General features: G+C 43.5%; 1 protein-coding gene across 1 annotated transcript in view; it reads right to left on the bottom strand.

The window, feature by feature from the left end:
* plb1 (phospholipase B1) overlaps positions 1–16,431 on the bottom strand; it is a 326,472-nt gene that overhangs the window by 70,224 nt on the left and 239,817 nt on the right. Inside the window, exons 47-52 of the mRNA XM_070884250.1 lie at positions 12,584–12,655; positions 10,690–10,767; positions 8,844–8,904; positions 8,102–8,160; positions 1,806–1,873; positions 1,561–1,604 (exon numbers count right to left, since the gene is read on the bottom strand). Of these exons, the coding sequence (XP_070740351.1) occupies positions 1,561–1,604; positions 1,806–1,873; positions 8,102–8,160; positions 8,844–8,904; positions 10,690–10,767; positions 12,584–12,655 (382 nt within the window). The remainder of the gene's footprint in view (positions 1–1,560; positions 1,605–1,805; positions 1,874–8,101; positions 8,161–8,843; positions 8,905–10,689; positions 10,768–12,583; positions 12,656–16,431) is intronic.

Here is a 16,431-nt window from a genome sequence, read left to right as displayed (position 1 = left end):
ATTCCCATGACAGCGATTGGGCTATTTGCCCATCTCTTGCCCAGCGAATGTCCTTAAAACTCTTGCGCCTGGTAAAAGCAGGTCCATAGCCTACTTTTACCAGCGTAAGAGTTTTAAAACATATCAAAAACATATAAAAATAAAATGTAAAAATACATATTTATGTTAAAAACCTTGCCCACTCAGGTAATTTCATTTTAAACCATAATTAAAACTTTTTAAAAATCGGCAAATATTTTTTTTTTCAAAAACATTTCTATCATCTTTAATTTCTATAATGTATTTATGAGAGATGTTTTTTTTTTAAATTTTATGTATTGTTTGGGTGTTTGGGTGTGTTTCTCATTCATAGTAAGAGGAGTTTCAGACTTACGAAACTCCTATTACTATGAATGAGAAAATACTTTACCGTGATTGGGTATCCAGGCTCACATGACTCCTATGGACGTCCCAACGTGAAAGCGTCCCGTTGCTCAAAAAGAGGCCTCGAGTCTGGGATCATTGATGAGCGTTTGACCAAAGGCTAAGTGCGCATCTTTTCTTCTATTTTTAGTCGAATGCCCGCAGGAGGAAGAAACCGGGATTTAAGGCCCAATGTTTACACATAGATAGTGTCAATCAGGGCTGACATTCTGTCAATGACTCCATAAATAAAAGATATCAAAAAGCCCTTGAGGCAGCTCTACAGTTCTGGGACGCAGCAAGATCATCGGCTTCAACACTGATTCAGATTGTAAAGAGTCCAGAAACGATGCGAAGCATTGGGAGGGGGCGGGCTCCTCTCGGCTCCACATTAAGGTCTGTTAAAAAAAAATGAAATGTACCTTTCTGATGGCAGCCTCCAGAGGTCCCTTTAAAGTATCCTGCAAACAAGTGTGAGGTCCCATATTTGCATATGCAAAGATCCTGACACCTATTTCAGGCACGTTCCCTAGATGCAGGAGTGCTCCTTCTGACCCCACATTAAAAGAACATGGGCTGCTACCACTCCAGCTACAGATTCTCCCTCCCCCACCCCCTGCCAGCCACCAAGCACCCCCTCCCCGGGACACCATTCCCCCAGTTACCAATCTCTCCCCTCTGCCCCAGCTGCCAAGCATCCCTGCCCTTCTCAAAGACATCAATTTCCCACACCTTCTGGCTGCTGAACCCACCCCCTCCCCCACATCCAGCTATCATGCCCCCCCCGCCCCTTTGGTCATGCTCCATCCTCCCTTATCTGACGGCCGCAGCAATCCGACCTACACTTAACCTAGACTTCGCCAGGCGAGCTGCCTCTTACTCTCCGCAGCTTGCCAGCTTCATGGAAATGAGGCCCAAGGCCCAATATTGGGGGGACTTTGGGCCTCACCATTCAAGGCTCAGGGATCATACTCTGCACCACCCACCGTGCCCCCCCCCGCCACCCAACCCCCTCACCCTCCCCCACTTTGCCCAATATTGGCCAAAATTTCTAAGCCATTGTGTCCCATGGAGATTTGATCATCTCAGTAATATATAGTGCAACAAGGATCGGTTGAGAAAGACAATTACAACGGCAGTTCCAAGGTAAAGACTTACTAGGAAAAGTAGTCACAATCTCAAGTAATTTGTCACCACCAATGCTGAAAAAAAAGAGAAATAAATTATTATTGACAATATAGAATATTGAGTACCGATCATTGAGTCATTCGAAAGGTTAACCTAAATAAATTGAATTTAATTCTATTTTTTTTTATTTGAAAGGACACACCACTAGGCTGCTTCACTCCTTGTGTCTGTGTTTAACGTGTCTTTGTGGTAACAGATCCTGTCTAAATTCTTACCTCCATGCAACGCCTTGATACTGAATTCGCAATTCAAACAAATTCTTTGCCCGTGCTCCAAATGCAACCTAAATATTAAAAAAAAGATTCTTACAACGGCTAAGACTTCACATCCATTATTTGAACTAAACCTTCAACCAAAGGATATTTAGCAGAGTAACCATTCCACAGCACGAACAATGGAACTGCAGAAGAGTTCACAATATATCTGACAATGATTGTCAGTTATTTTGAACAGAATGGTAGATTGGGTGTTCTAACTTTCTCTAATAAAACAACTTCACATTGTGTCTCTGAAAAATGACCTTTTACAAGCAAACTAGCATAGAACTGTAATGGGCTGTCATTTCATGTAAGGGGCCTCACAGCCAGCACAGAAAGGAAACCATTGTTCTGTTAGTCTAGACTTGGTTTGAGTCAAGGTTCCAGAGGTGAAAGCATATTGAGCTAATTAAACTTGACAACCCACTTTCAGTTTCGCTTTCAAGATCTGTGCAGTTTTGTATTATGGGCCGTAATTTGCAGCCCCGACGGGCATCTACGAGGTGCACGTACGCCCGTAGGAGCCGCGTTGTACATGCGCTAAAACCCGGAACTTGCGATATGTCAATGACAGATCCAACGCAACCCCGGGAAAAGGGCTTCCTCGGGCGGAGAGTTGGGCTACTTGCCCAACCTCTGCTCAGTGAATACCCGTGAAATTCTTACGCCTGGTAAAAGCAGGCATAAGTACTGAATCCCCATTAGGCCTGCTTTTACTAGTGTAAGAGTTTTAAAAAACAGAAAAATAACATTTTTATCAATTATTTATACCTTTAAAAACCTGTGAAATAAGATTAAGTTTATTTTTAGCCCCTTTAAAACATGTAAATTTATTTTTCAAAAAATTAAATTTTTGTTTTAATTATTCAATTAAGTGCCATTTTAATTAATTTTAAATATGTGATGCTTTTAAAAAATTTATATGGAGTGCAAGGGTATTTTGGGGGTATTCCCATTCATGCTTATTCGACACCAAGCTGAGCTTCTAAACCCATTCCGACTCCATCACAAAGAGCCCCTAGTTCCAACTAACATCACCCATTTCTGCTCCTGCCTCATCCCATCTGCTGATGAAACCCTCCTCCAGGCTGTTAATAACTCCAGACTGTTCCAATGCTCCTCTGGCTGGTCTCTCATCCACCACATTCTTTAAACTTCAGCTGATATAAAACTCTGCTGTCCGTACCCTAATCTGCATCAAGTTCTGTTCACCCATCACTCTTGCTTTCATTAGCCTGGGCCTCACACTCTGGAATTGCCTCCCTAAATTCTCATTCATCTCCCTTTCCTTATTGATAATTTTCCAAGCTTTTGATCACCCTTCTTAATATTTCATTCTTTGGCTCAGCTTCCATTATGATTATGCCTCTATGAAGCGCTTTGGGACATTTTTCGACCAAAAAGGTGCTATATAAGTGAAAGTTGTTGTTGTTACTGTCTTGGCTGAGAATCTACTAAAGCTATTGTATTTGCTGCAGCAACACAGTGGGAGACCAGAGGATTGGGAAACTTTAAAAAAAGCAGCAAAGGACGCCGAAAAAAAATAGAGAGAGGGAAGATAGATTATGAGAGTAAACTAGCAAAAAATATAAAAACAGATAGTAAGAGTTTCTACAGGTATATAAAAAGGAAGAGAGTGGCTAAAGTAAATGTTAGTCCCTTAGAGAATAATAGAATCACAGAAGTTTACAACACTGAAGGAGACTAATTCGGCCCATCGTGTCCATGCCGGCCTACAAGAGGCTATCCATCTTATACCATTTGCCAGCTCTAGGTCCATAACCCTGCAGGTTGCGGCACTTCAAGTGCACATCCAAGAACTTTTTTAATGTGTTGAGGATGAAACTGGAGAATTAATAATGGGGAACAGGGAAATGACAGACTTGAACAAATATTTTGTTCATGGTAGAAGACACTAAAAACATCCCAATAATGGATAATCAAGAGGCTATAGGGAGGGAGGAACTTCAAACAATCAATATCACTGAAGAAAAAGTGTTGTTTATTTGTAAAGCATGCACTCCCATGTTCGGCCACCAGGGAGCGCATCCCCTGAAGTCCCAAGGGATCCTTTGGGAGCACTGTATATAAGCCGGCCCCTAAAGCCTGTTACTCACTTGGGAGTGTCTTAATAAAGACTGAGGTCACTGTTACTTTAACCTCCCTGTGTGCAGTCTCATCTGTGTTAGGAACACAACAACTGGCGACGAGTACATGAATCCAACGCAAAGATGCAGCAAACTGTGGGCATCCTGGAGAAGTTCTCGGAGGGTGAGGACTGGAAAGCCTATGTTGAACGGTTAGACCAGTACGTTGTAGCCAACGAGCTGGACGGAGAAGGAAGCTCTGCAAAAAGGAGAGCTGTCCTCCTCACGGTCTGCGGGGCACCGACCTACAGCCTCATGAAGAATCTTCTGGCTCTGGTGAAACCCACAGATAAGTCGTATGAGGAGTTGTGTACACTGGTTCGAGAGCCTCTTAACCCGAGGAAGAGCGTGCTGATGGCGAGGGATCGGTTCTATACGTACCAGCAAACTGAAGGTCAGGAAGTGGCGAGATACATCGCCGAGCTAAGGCAACTTGCAGGACAATGTGAGTTTGATGGATACCTGGAGCAAATACTCAGAGACTTTTTTGTACTGGGCATTGGGCACGAGACCATCCTACGAAAACTTTGGACTGCAGAGACACCTCAGTAAGGCCATTGCGATAGCACAGGTGTTTATGTCCACCAGTGATAACACCAAACAAATCTCTTAGCACACAAGTGCTAGCAATGTTCATAAATTAACTGGAACTGTGTTTGCGAGCAGAAATGTACAGGGCAGAAACCACGAGTCTGCAACTGCCAGCAGGCCCCAGATGACTCAGAGTCCCCAACAAAGGATGAATGCAAGGTAATTCACACCTTGTTGGCATTGTGGAGGCTTCCATTCAGTCTATTCATGCTGCTTCAAAGGGTATGTTTGCAAGAGCTGTGGAACAATGGGGCACCTCCAACGAGCTTGCAGCTATGCATAACCTGCTAACCACCACGTGGCAGAGGAAGATCGGTCCATGGTGGACCAAAGCAATTTCGAGCCTCAGAGAGAGGAGGCAGATGCTGAAGTAAACAAAGTGCACACATTTTTGATGAAATGTCCACTTATAATGCTAAACGTAAAATTGAATGGCTTACCCATAGCCATGGAACTGGACACTGGCGCTAGCCAATCCATCGTGAGTAAAAAGATGTTTGATGAGCACTTTTATCATTATCGGTGGCGTCCTAGTGTATGAACTGTATATGTGCGCTATATGAACTCGCGGAACTTCAGCTTCCAGTGATTTCCCCCAGTGTCCATTTAGCCTCGTAGGGCTTACACCGTCCCCGTCCTCCTCGTACATCAACCTGGCTGCAGGCTTCCTGCACATACGCGCCAAGTGACCGCTGACGTTGCAGTTTCTGCAGATATATTGCTGATACCTGCAAACTCTGGCTGGGTGTTTGCTTCCACACCTCCAACATGAGCCGTTGTTGGAAACAAAAAGTCCATTACCAGTCGATCGTCTCTGTCTCTGTAACTGTCCTTAAGCGCACCACTGACAGGTGTTGATGGCCCCATTACTGACCGCATTGTCCCTTGCGATGGCATGAATCACCATTCAGCTAGCCATTGTCTCTGTTGAATTCCCCCTTTGGGTTCGACTACATGCTCGGGCATGTCCGATTGCCCCTGTCTGCCTGGAGAACTGTGTGCTGCATTAACAATGTTGACTCCCTGTCCATTTGCTGCATTTAAACCAAGATTTTTGTCAAACATCATTCTGGTCTCTTCCTCCCCTGAGATAAATGTCTGGGCCATCAAAGCCACCGTTTCCAGGGTCAAGTCTTTGGTCTCAATCAGTTTCCTGAAAACCCCAGCGTGCCCGATGCCCTCAATAAAAAAGTCTCGCAACATCTCTGCTCTGCATGCATCTGGGAACTTACATAGGCTCGCCAGTCGCCGGAGATCTGCCACGAAGTCTGGAATGCTTTGCCCTTCTTGCCGCCGGTGTGTGTAAAACCGGTGTCTTGCCATGTGAATGCTGCTCGCCGGTTTAAAGTGTTCCCCGATCAACTTACTGAACTCTTCAAAAGTCTTGTCCACCGGCTTCTCTGGTGCTAAAAGGTCCTTCATCAGGGAGTACGTCCTGGATCCACAAACCATCAGGAGATGAGCACTGCGTTTGTCGGCCGAATCCTGTCCCAGCCATTCCTTAGTGACGAAACTTTGGTGTAGTCTCTCAATTAAATCGTCCCAATCATCACCAACACAGTACCTCTCGTCTGTGCTGCTAGTGGCCATGCTCGCGTGGTTTAAATCCCAGTTTCTCGTCGCCAATGATATGTCCTTACTATACAGTAAAAATGCACATGAGGCCCATACTTGAGAGAAGGTCACTCTGTGACCAGTCCTTTATTAGCCAGCACTGAAGTGATGAAGGTGGGTGGAGCTTCCCCTTTTATACCTGAAAGTCCATGTTAGGAGTGTCTCCCACAAGTTCACCACCTAGTGTTCAATGTTCTCAGTGTATAACTTAGGACAGTTTATACATGGGTTACAATGACAGTTAAATACATGACCGAAGCAGTAGCAGGACATTTGGAAAAGCATAATACAGTCAAGCAGAATCAGCATGGTCTTATGAAAGGGAAATCATGTTTGACAAATTTGCTGGAGTTCTTTGAGGATCTAAGGAACAGGGTGGATAAGGAGGAACCAGTGGATGTGGTGTATTTGAATTTCCAGAAGGCATTCGATAAGGAGCCACATAAAAGGTTACTGCACAAGATAAAAGCTCACGGGGTTGGGGGTAATATATTAGCATGGATAGAGGATTGGCTAACTAGCAGAAAACAGAGAGTCGGGATAAACAGGTCATTTTCCGGTTGACAAATGGTAACTAGTGGAATGCCACAGGGATCGGTGCTGGGGCCGATAAATTTATATTATTAAGATAAATTTACAATTTATATTAATGACTTGGATAAAGGGAGTGAGTGTAATGCAGCCAAGTTTGCTGATGATACAAAGATGGGAGGAAAAGCAATGTGTGAGGAGGACACAAAAAATCTTCAAAGGGATATAGACAGGCTAAGTGAGAGGGCAAATATTTGGTAGATGGAGTATAATGTGATAACCACTTTGGCAGGAAAAATAAAAAAGCAAATTATTATTTAAACGGAGAGAAATTACAAAATGCTGCAGTACAGAGGGGTCTGGTGGTCCTTTCGCATGAAACACAAAAAGTTAGTATGCAGGTACAGCTAGTAATCAGGAAGGAAAATGGAATGTTAGCCTTTATTGCAAAGGGGATGGAGTATAAAAGCAGTGAAGTCCTGCTACAACTGTACAGGGTATTGGTGAGACCACACCTAGAGTACTGCGTACAGTTTTGGTCTCCGGATTTAAGGAAGGATATACTTGCATTGGAGACAGTTCAGAGAAGTTTCACTAGGTTGATTCCTGGGATGAAGGGGTTGAATTATGAGGAACGCTTGAGTAGGTGGGCCTATACTCATTGGAGTTTAGAAGAATGAGATGTGATCTTATTGAAACATATAAGATACTGAGGGGGCTCAGTGAGGATGTTTCCCCTCGAGGGGGAATCTAGAACTAGGGGGCATAGTTTCAGAATAAGGGGTCGCCCATTTAAAACTGAGATACGGAGGAATTTCTTCTCTCAGAGGGTTGTAAATCTGTGGAATTCTCTGCCCCAGAGAGCTGTGGTGGCTGGGTCATTAAATATATTTAAGGTGGAGATAGACAGATTTTTGAGCGATAAGAAAGTGAAGGTTTATGGGGAGTGGGCAGGGAAGTGGAGCGGAGTCTCTGATCAGATCAGCCAGGATCTTATTGAATTGCAGAGCAGGCTCGAGGGGCCAAATGGCCTACTCCTGCTCCTATTTCTTGGGTTCTTAAGAAACAACTTGCATTTATACAGCACTTTTAATGTTGGAAAAACATCCCAAGGCGCTAGGAGAACATTAAGCAAAATGGCAGGGGAACCCCTGACCCAGTCAGCTGTGAGGTCTCTGTGAGTAGAGCAAAAAAATATTTAATTCATATCTCACAAGATAAATGTAAAAAACGCCATACAGTCCAAATGAGGTTAGCCATTGAGAGAAATCAATATAGACTCCATAACAACCTCCACTGTCTCTTCAATGGTTACAGGTTTTCTTGTTGCCTCAATTACCCTACTTTGTACTTTCCAAAATTTATACTTACAGTTAAAGAGTCTCCCATTGCTGCTACAACTTTAATGTCAGCAGGCCGAAGCCTGTGAACTGTAGGAAAAATAACAGAAGCATAAGTTAATGAACAGATGGGGCAAAAACAAAACGGGAGAATTCAACTCCAAATATTTTCTATTTGTTACTGTTTCCACACAAGTGTCGAAACAGCAAGCTGAGAAGTGTATCAGGGAGACACTGCAGCTAACATGACTGTATGAAATGAGACTGCCAAAGACTGTATGAAATGAGAGGCTGGAAAGATTTTTTACTTACTTCAGACTCTTCAGCATCTACTATTTTCATGACTATCATTCATGAAACAAATACTTATGTGCAATACAATGAGGATATTCTTGACTTTATTAGAAGAGGCTTCAGTGTCACCAGAACTGCTTTAGTGAATCCATTTGAACCTCTCGATTAGATTCCAGCCTGTAATCACCCCAGGTACCCATTATTCTATATATAAACCACTAAAACCCCTCGATTAGAGTCCAGTCTGTAATCAGTCCCAAGTGAACATTATTCTATATATAAACCGTTCAAACCCTTCAGTTAGGTTAGTCCTATGCGATCACTGCCAGATAGACATTATTCCCTAATTAATCCAATTAATGCCAAAAGTAATTGAACTTTGATCTTGTCAAATTGCATAAATATGAAAGCCAATGCAAAAAGCAGTGGTCTAAAATTGGTTCATGTGGAAAAAGATAACTAAATCAGCTTTTACTGACCTGATGTTGGTACGGTTTTTGATGGTAGGTTTTCTGAACAAGAAAGGTCACTGCCCCAATTCTGAAAGAAAATGAATCAATAACTCAATGGATCTAGGCAGGAATGTCCAATGATTTGGGTGTTTGTATTATGCAGTTGCTAAAGCCATGTAATAGGCTTGTCAGACTATATCATTCACTGGTCAAAGTCAACATCTTTTGTGGAGTTGGTTGTATCTTACAAGAATGTATTTTGATGTTTCACAACTCCACTGCTTCATATAGCCTCTGGTGATTTGCATCACTTTTTTGTAATGAACATCAAGACAGTACTATTCAACTCAGAATTCTTTGAGGGGTTAACGAGAGAATAGGGGCTATCTAGTGGTTTAATTTACTTGGACTTTCAGAAGGTTTTTGATTTAAAAAAAAGTCTCACATGTGGCACTTTAAGTTAAAATTTAGAATTAGTGGCAAATTAAACTGCTGGATTAAATCCTGCCTTTGAAATAAAATATGAAATGTTTATGTTGGGGGCCATGATTATTGGATCTCAGTAGCCTGTGTAAGCATCGGCTCCCCAAGGATTGTTGGGCATTATCTGGACATTGCATTTTAATATTTCTCACTGCAGAAAGAGCTGGCAGCCTGTTGTGGGAGGGGCCCATATATTTTTCCATGTTGTACACGAAATCCACATCTGATGGGCGGGGGTGGTCTGGGACAAGTTACAATGGCCAGGAGAAGGCAACTCATCACAGGTAATGGGCAAAGATGGAGGGTCTATTGTTAAGTAATGTGAACTCGTCAGTGATAGATCAGATGTAAACTGGTCAGTGATCAAGCCATTAGCTGGATGAGATAACCCCGAGAGGCAGGAAACCAGAACAAAAGAAAGCCATTAAGCTCCAGACCAGTTGGAAGTGAAAACCCATCACCAGCCATCACTAGAATACACATGGGCCACTCAGACAGAAGCCTCGGAACAAGGAAAAACTTTATTTGGCCAGAAGAAGCAAACAGCTTTGGATATAAAAGGTGGCCGTGTGGCCATCGCTCTCTCTCTCTCTTTTGCTCTTGCTTGCTTCACCTCTACAAGGACCGAGCACTCCATCTGGGACGGAGAGAAGAAACCACCAACAAGCAACCAGAGCCTCGCTATTCAACTGTGAAGCAAATCTCGAGACTGAAACTTGGATGCTGTAGACAGTATGGAACCAGAAAAGATACGTTTTCACCAGGAGAAGCAAAGAGTAAGATCACAGCCTCTGTGTGAGGAGGTGTCGTGTGTTCTCCCAACCAAGCCTCAGAAGGGTTTTAGTGGGGAGGTTTTGCTTCAAGGACCATAGGGGTACGTCCAATCAATCAGTACAGATGCGGGGGTACACTGTAGATCTGAGCAGAGGGTTTAGACGTTGGGTACTTCGCGAAAGGGGCGGTTTAGACACGCCAGGGTATTGGACTGTACTGCATCGTCACTGTATTTACTTGTAGTTTTGCTGTGTTGAGGTAGCTTTAATAAAGCATTGACGGTTGAGACCGAGGTATTTGTCCGTGATTCATTCATCTGTTCAGTACAGTAATCACTCCCAGGTCTAGAACTAGTGTAATGTGGGGGGGTGTCAAAAACACTTAAGGGAAACCACTTATACCTGTTCCATCTCACTTGCAATTTAGACTAAATAATATGGTGAGAATAATTCTGAAAATATCTAGTGACAACACAATGTTTTGTGATTATTATGGATTTTAATGGTAATTGATATGTAGTTTCAGCATGTTCTATTCCCCCCATTTTTACCCATGACAGTTCATTTATTCCAATATAGGTTTTGAAAAATGTACAAGCATTGAACGATGAGATTACCTCAGGGGGTTTGGTGGTTGGATCTAAACCTTGGTACGTGTAGTTGCTATTCTTGAATGTTCTAAGAAAGGGTTGAGCCTGTAATGGAATTAAGAAATACAAATAGCCTCATGAATCCTTTTCCTGCACAAATATATACAATAGAAGCTTATTAATATAAATTCTGTGACAGTGACCTCCCATTATAACAAATACAGGATTCTCCTCTCCTGGAGCATGCTTCACTGTATACTTCAGTTTTAAAACTTTGGTTCTTCGGTTTAAGCCCCAATACCTTATATAAGATTTTTGTTTGAATCACTTTTTCAAACCCATTCATGTAACAAACACTTTGGGGGTAATTTTAAACTGAGCCAATGGTGCAAAATGATCGATCGATTTATTCCCCCTATTGAACAAAAATGGTTTCCCCTTCCCCTATTGAGGTCGAGGGATAGGAAAATCAGGCGGGGTGGATAACGGGTGGCTAATTCGATATCACCCGTTTTGCACCATCGCCCCAAAGTTAAAATCACCCTCTTTGAGTCAACTGTCCGTGTTTTGCTAAAGCAAAGTACCGCAGATGCTGGAAATCTGAAATAAAAACAGAAAATGCTGGAAAGCTGGTTAGGCAGCATCTGTTGTGAGAGAAACAAAGTTAACATTTCAGGTTGATGATCTTTCGTCAGAACCAATTCATCAACCTGAAACGCGAAATCTGTTTCTCTCTCCCGACACAGCTGCTGTCTGATCTGTTGAGTGTTTCCAGCATTTTATGTCCTTGTTTTTTGTCTGCCTGGCTGAGATCCTTTATTTGTCCAGCTAGGAAGAGTTGATACAAGTCCACCATCTGCCTATGTTAGGCCATACAGCTAATATCATCTCTTTACTCAACTAAAAGCTGCCTTTTGACATTATCGAGAAGGATGGAGTCAGCTTCTAAATATGTGCTAATTGTAGATGAGCTACAACTTTCCCAAGGTCAACCTTAAGACTATGGCCATCATTTTCGGCTTCTGCCAATAAATCCACACCATAGCCTCCTCATAAATCCTGCTTCCCAGTTTCTCGCTCAGACTAAACCCAAGAGTTAGCAACCTCGGGGTCCTTTTCTGTACTAAGTTGAGTTTTAAACTGCTTACCATTACCATTATCGTCATCATCATCATCATCATTATAGACAGTCCCTCGAATCGATGACTTGCTTCCGGGACAAAAAGTTTGCAGGTGTTTCAATGAAGGACCTAATATTCCAGTCACCTTCTTCACTGCCGTTGCTCTCCTGCTCCAGCACGTGCTGCTCCCTGGAGTGGTATGCCGCCATGCTGCTCCTTCCGCTTCCCGGCCTGCTCCGATTACCATATCCATTATCATTTCTTCAACAACTCCAGAATGAATGTTTCCATAATCTATCCAGCTCCACTCTGTACAAACTCTAACTCATCCAGAACTCTGCTGCCCAAACTATAACCTGCACTAAGTCCTGCTGACCTATGACCCCAGTCCCCACAATTCTCCACTGGTTCATTTCCCCATTTTATTGATTTCAAAATCCTCAACCATTATTGAAAAATCCCATCATGACCTTGTTACACCCAACCTCTCCAACTCCTCTATCTTTATATCCCAGCTCATACTACTCCATACTGAAGCATATCAGGGCACTGACACGACATGCCATTGGAGTTTCCCCATTTTCGTGTTAAGCTCATCCTTGACACATAAGCAAGGAGGAATGATTGCTCAGGTCGCTATGTATATAGCAACATTCTAAATGTATCCATGAAGATTTCCTCTGGCAGATCATTCCAGAACAATTCACAAACAGAAGAAATATTGCTGAACACGATCGCAATGTTGCTGCATAAAAGGATCAGAGGAACTCTTCGCCCACTGCAGCATACATGACTCATACCTGGGACGGGCAGCTCAGAGATATATTTGCTGTCACATCTTGAAAATCAGATTTTTCACCAACAGGTTGTAACTGGGGAAAAAAAGCACAGTTAGAAACATAGAAACATAGAAAATAGGTGCAGGAGTAGGCCATTCGGCCCTTCTAGCCTGCACCACCATTCAATGAGTTCATGGCTGAACATGCAACTTCAGTACCCCATTCCTGCTTTCTCGCCATACCCCTTGATTCCCCTAGTAGTAAGGACTATACAGTTACATTATTATTGCTCAATGTGAATGTGATTTATTTTCTCACCACCCCTTTAGATCTTCCTGCGCCTCACACCATTCTCAGAGCAAGATGGTGAGTTCGGTGATGGAGCTAACCCGTGGTCAACTGCGGGGGAGGGGGGGGGGCGCGGGGGCGGGAGAAAGTCGAACTCGAGATTTGGCCTACTTACAGGAAAGGGGCCGATCCTGGACTTGGGAATGCCGATGTGCTTAGTCCCAAAAGCTGTGCCGAAGACCCGCACCAACTTTCAGGCCAAACCCACAGGCTGAAGACGGGCGACAGGTTCCTGGGAGTGAAATAGAGCTGGTCCTCCAAAGCATCATTGGCCAATCGCAACATAATTGGGGAATCATGACCGCTCATCTGACACCTTGCCCATCACTGACTTTGACACTGGATGTTACTCCCAGCCCTCTCGCAATGCCAATATACAGAGAATCATAGGCATGTACAGCATGCTAGGAGGCCATTTCAGCCCATCGTGTCCGCGCCGGCTGACAAAGACCTATCCAGCCTAATCCCACTTTCCAGCTCTTGATCCATAGCCTTATAGGTTACGGCACTTCAAGTGCACACCCAAGCACTTTTTAAATGGGCCTCCACCACCCTTTCAGGCAGTGAGTTCCAGATCTCCACCACCCTCTGGGTGAAGAAATTTCCACTCAAATCCCCTCTAAACCTCAAACCAATTACTTTAAATCTATATCCCGCTGGTTGTTGACCCCTCTGCTAAGGGAAACAGGTCCTTCTTATCCACTCTATCTAGGCCTCTGATAATTTTATACATCTCAATCAGGTTTCCCCTCAGCCTCCTCTGTTCCAAAGAGAACAAACCCAGCCTATCCAATCTTTCCTCCAGTCCAGGAACATCCTTGTACATCTCCTCTGTACCCTCTCTAGTACAATCACATCTTTCCTGTAAGATGGTGACCAGAACTGCAAGCAGTACCCTAGCTGTGGCCTAACTGGTGCTATCTCCTCTTTTGCTTCTCAACAGCCTGGGATACATTTCATCTTGGCCTGGGGATTTATCCACTTTCAAAGCTGCTAAACCCCTTAATACTTCCTCTCTCACTATGTTTATTTCATCTAGTATTTCACACTCCTCCTCCCTGATTGCAATGTTTGCATCGCCCCTCTCTTTTGTGAAAACAGATACAAAATATTCATTAAGAACCATACCCACATCTTCGTCCACCACACACAGATTACCTTTATGGTCTCTAATAAGCGCTACTCTTTCTTTAGTTATCCTCTTGCTCTTAATGCATTAATAAAACATCTTTGGTTTTTCCTTGATTTTACTTGACAAAGTGTTTTCACGCTCTCTCTTTAGCAAGGGAAATGTTTCCTTTGAACACTATCCCGAGCAAAATCAGAAGCACGCGCTTTCAGAACTCGCTCATGATTCAAACAAGAGATAGTTCTGATGAAGGGTCATCGACCTGAAACTTTAACTCTGTTTCTCTCTCCACAGATGCTGCCTGACCCGCTGAGATTTCCAGCATTTTCTGTTTTTATTACAGATTTCAGCATCCGCAGTATTTTGCTTTTGGAATATTTAATGTGGTTTAGTGATGTTGGTTGAGGGATAATTATTGGGCAGGGCAGGGCAGAGAACAGCCCTGCTCTTTTAATGGTGTCATGGGGCCTTTTCCGTCCATTTGCGCAGGTAGACAGGACCTCAAGTTAATGTTCATCAGAAAGGCAGCACCTCAGACAATGCAACACTACCTTAGTTCTCCATTAAAATGCCTGGATTATGTGCTCAAGTTTTGGGGTGGGGCTCTAACGCGCATCTCTTTGATGACAGATTTCCCTGTTACGGTTGGCACTGTGCAAAGTAAAACAAAAACATGGCCATTTACACTTGCTGTCCGCACGGCACATTCCAAACACATTCTCACCCCAGAATTAAATTCACGTTGGGTTCGAGTGATGTAATTGGTTTTTGAATATTTATGAGGCCCTCACAGGGCTCTGGTAGTTAAATAAAGGCCGGCGGGAGTGCGGAGCGAACGGGGTTTATTACCGCTGACAGCTTTGGCTCAGTGGGTAGCACTCTCACCTCTGAGTCAGAAGGTTGTGGGTTCAAGCCCCACTCCACAGACTTGAGCACTTCAGTGCAGTACTGAGGGAGTGCTGCACTGTCGAAGCTAGAAATCAGCCTTCCCTTTCGGATGTGAGTCTGTGCCAATCCAGAGTTTGGGAGTCACCAGGTTTCGTGAAGAATATTCGTGTTGGACTCATCTGATTTATGTATGAATCTGACTAACTGTAAACTAAGTGTGGGAATTCAGTTGTAGGTGGAACCAAATTTCTTTCCCCCACAATTATTTATTGCAGCTTGCTGTGTCGGCCAACACTGCAGCCACTCCTCTCCCACTCTCGAGACTGAGCCCTCTGCAAATGTGAAAGGCGAGGCAACCATCTCAGGATTCAAATGACCCTTCTGTTGTTTGCTGTGGCTGTTTACTTATAACAGTAAGAGATGTTTTGCTAATCTGCTGTAATATTTGTTCCGTTGAGTCAATGGTGCTAATGACTCCCATTAACATGCAAATGACACTTGTGATCTGAAAGCCGTTTATATCTGATAGAAAACAAATAGCTTGGGGTCTTGTCAGTTGGATATGTTGTCAAAGATCCCTGTCATTATATAACTATGTGGCGGTGAGAGGCGCTTATTGGGGATGATTGTTTATCACTGAGTTGTCAACAGGATTCTGACAAGTTCATGGTTGGTGTGAGTAATTTATATTAGATTTCATCTTTGATACTCAAGAGACTAGAGGGAACCTATTCCAAAGTATTTATGTTTATTATAGTTATAAAAGGAGCTTATACTTATAGTATAGTAAAATAAGAGAGATATAACCTGTCAACATCTACAAGGTTTTGAGGTGATAGATCTTGAATCATCATCATCATCATCATCATAGGCATTCCCTCGAAGCGAGGATGACTTGCTTCCATGCCAAAAAGGGATGAGTTCACAGGTGTTTCAATGTTCCAGATCCCGATCTAATATTCCAGATCCCGAAGGGTGGAAGATGCCTGTGCGTTGCACACCAGCCACCACACAGGCTTGTCATAGCTCGGTACTGGTCCAGTGGCAAGGATTACCCAAGACGACTGGAGACCTGTTCTGCTGCACGGTCCTAGCTGGCCCTGGGCCCTCACCTCTTCTGAGCCCCAAACTCTCGCCTCTCCTGGGCCTCAGTCACTTCCATCTACAAATTCTTGCCGCTCCTTCGTCCCTCCTGCTGTGCCTTCCCGCACTGCTTCGCAGCCGTTGCCCTCCTGCAGCACGATCTTGAATGGCCTTGTGGTAACATGTTCGCGTGTTCAGTCTCGCTACGAGAATGTTCCAATATGCTCTACTATATGTCTGCCTTATATACATTAAATCACTCATTATATTATGAAACTTCAGCCTGCTTTTGTGCCTGTATGTTAATAGATTTCAATATTTCCCCAAGCCAAGTAGCCTCCTAACCATTCCCGCACATTCTAAAATGGGCAGACACAATCCACAAATAGTTCCTATGTTGTAATCCCATAAGCATGGCGGA

Source organism: Pristiophorus japonicus, chromosome 7 (genome assembly GCF_044704955.1).
Source record: "Pristiophorus japonicus isolate sPriJap1 chromosome 7, sPriJap1.hap1, whole genome shotgun sequence".
NCBI lineage: Eukaryota > Metazoa > Chordata > Chondrichthyes > Pristiophoridae > Pristiophorus > Pristiophorus japonicus.
Note: the sequence above shows the minus strand (reverse complement) of the source record. Positions and strands in the feature narration are given on the sequence as shown.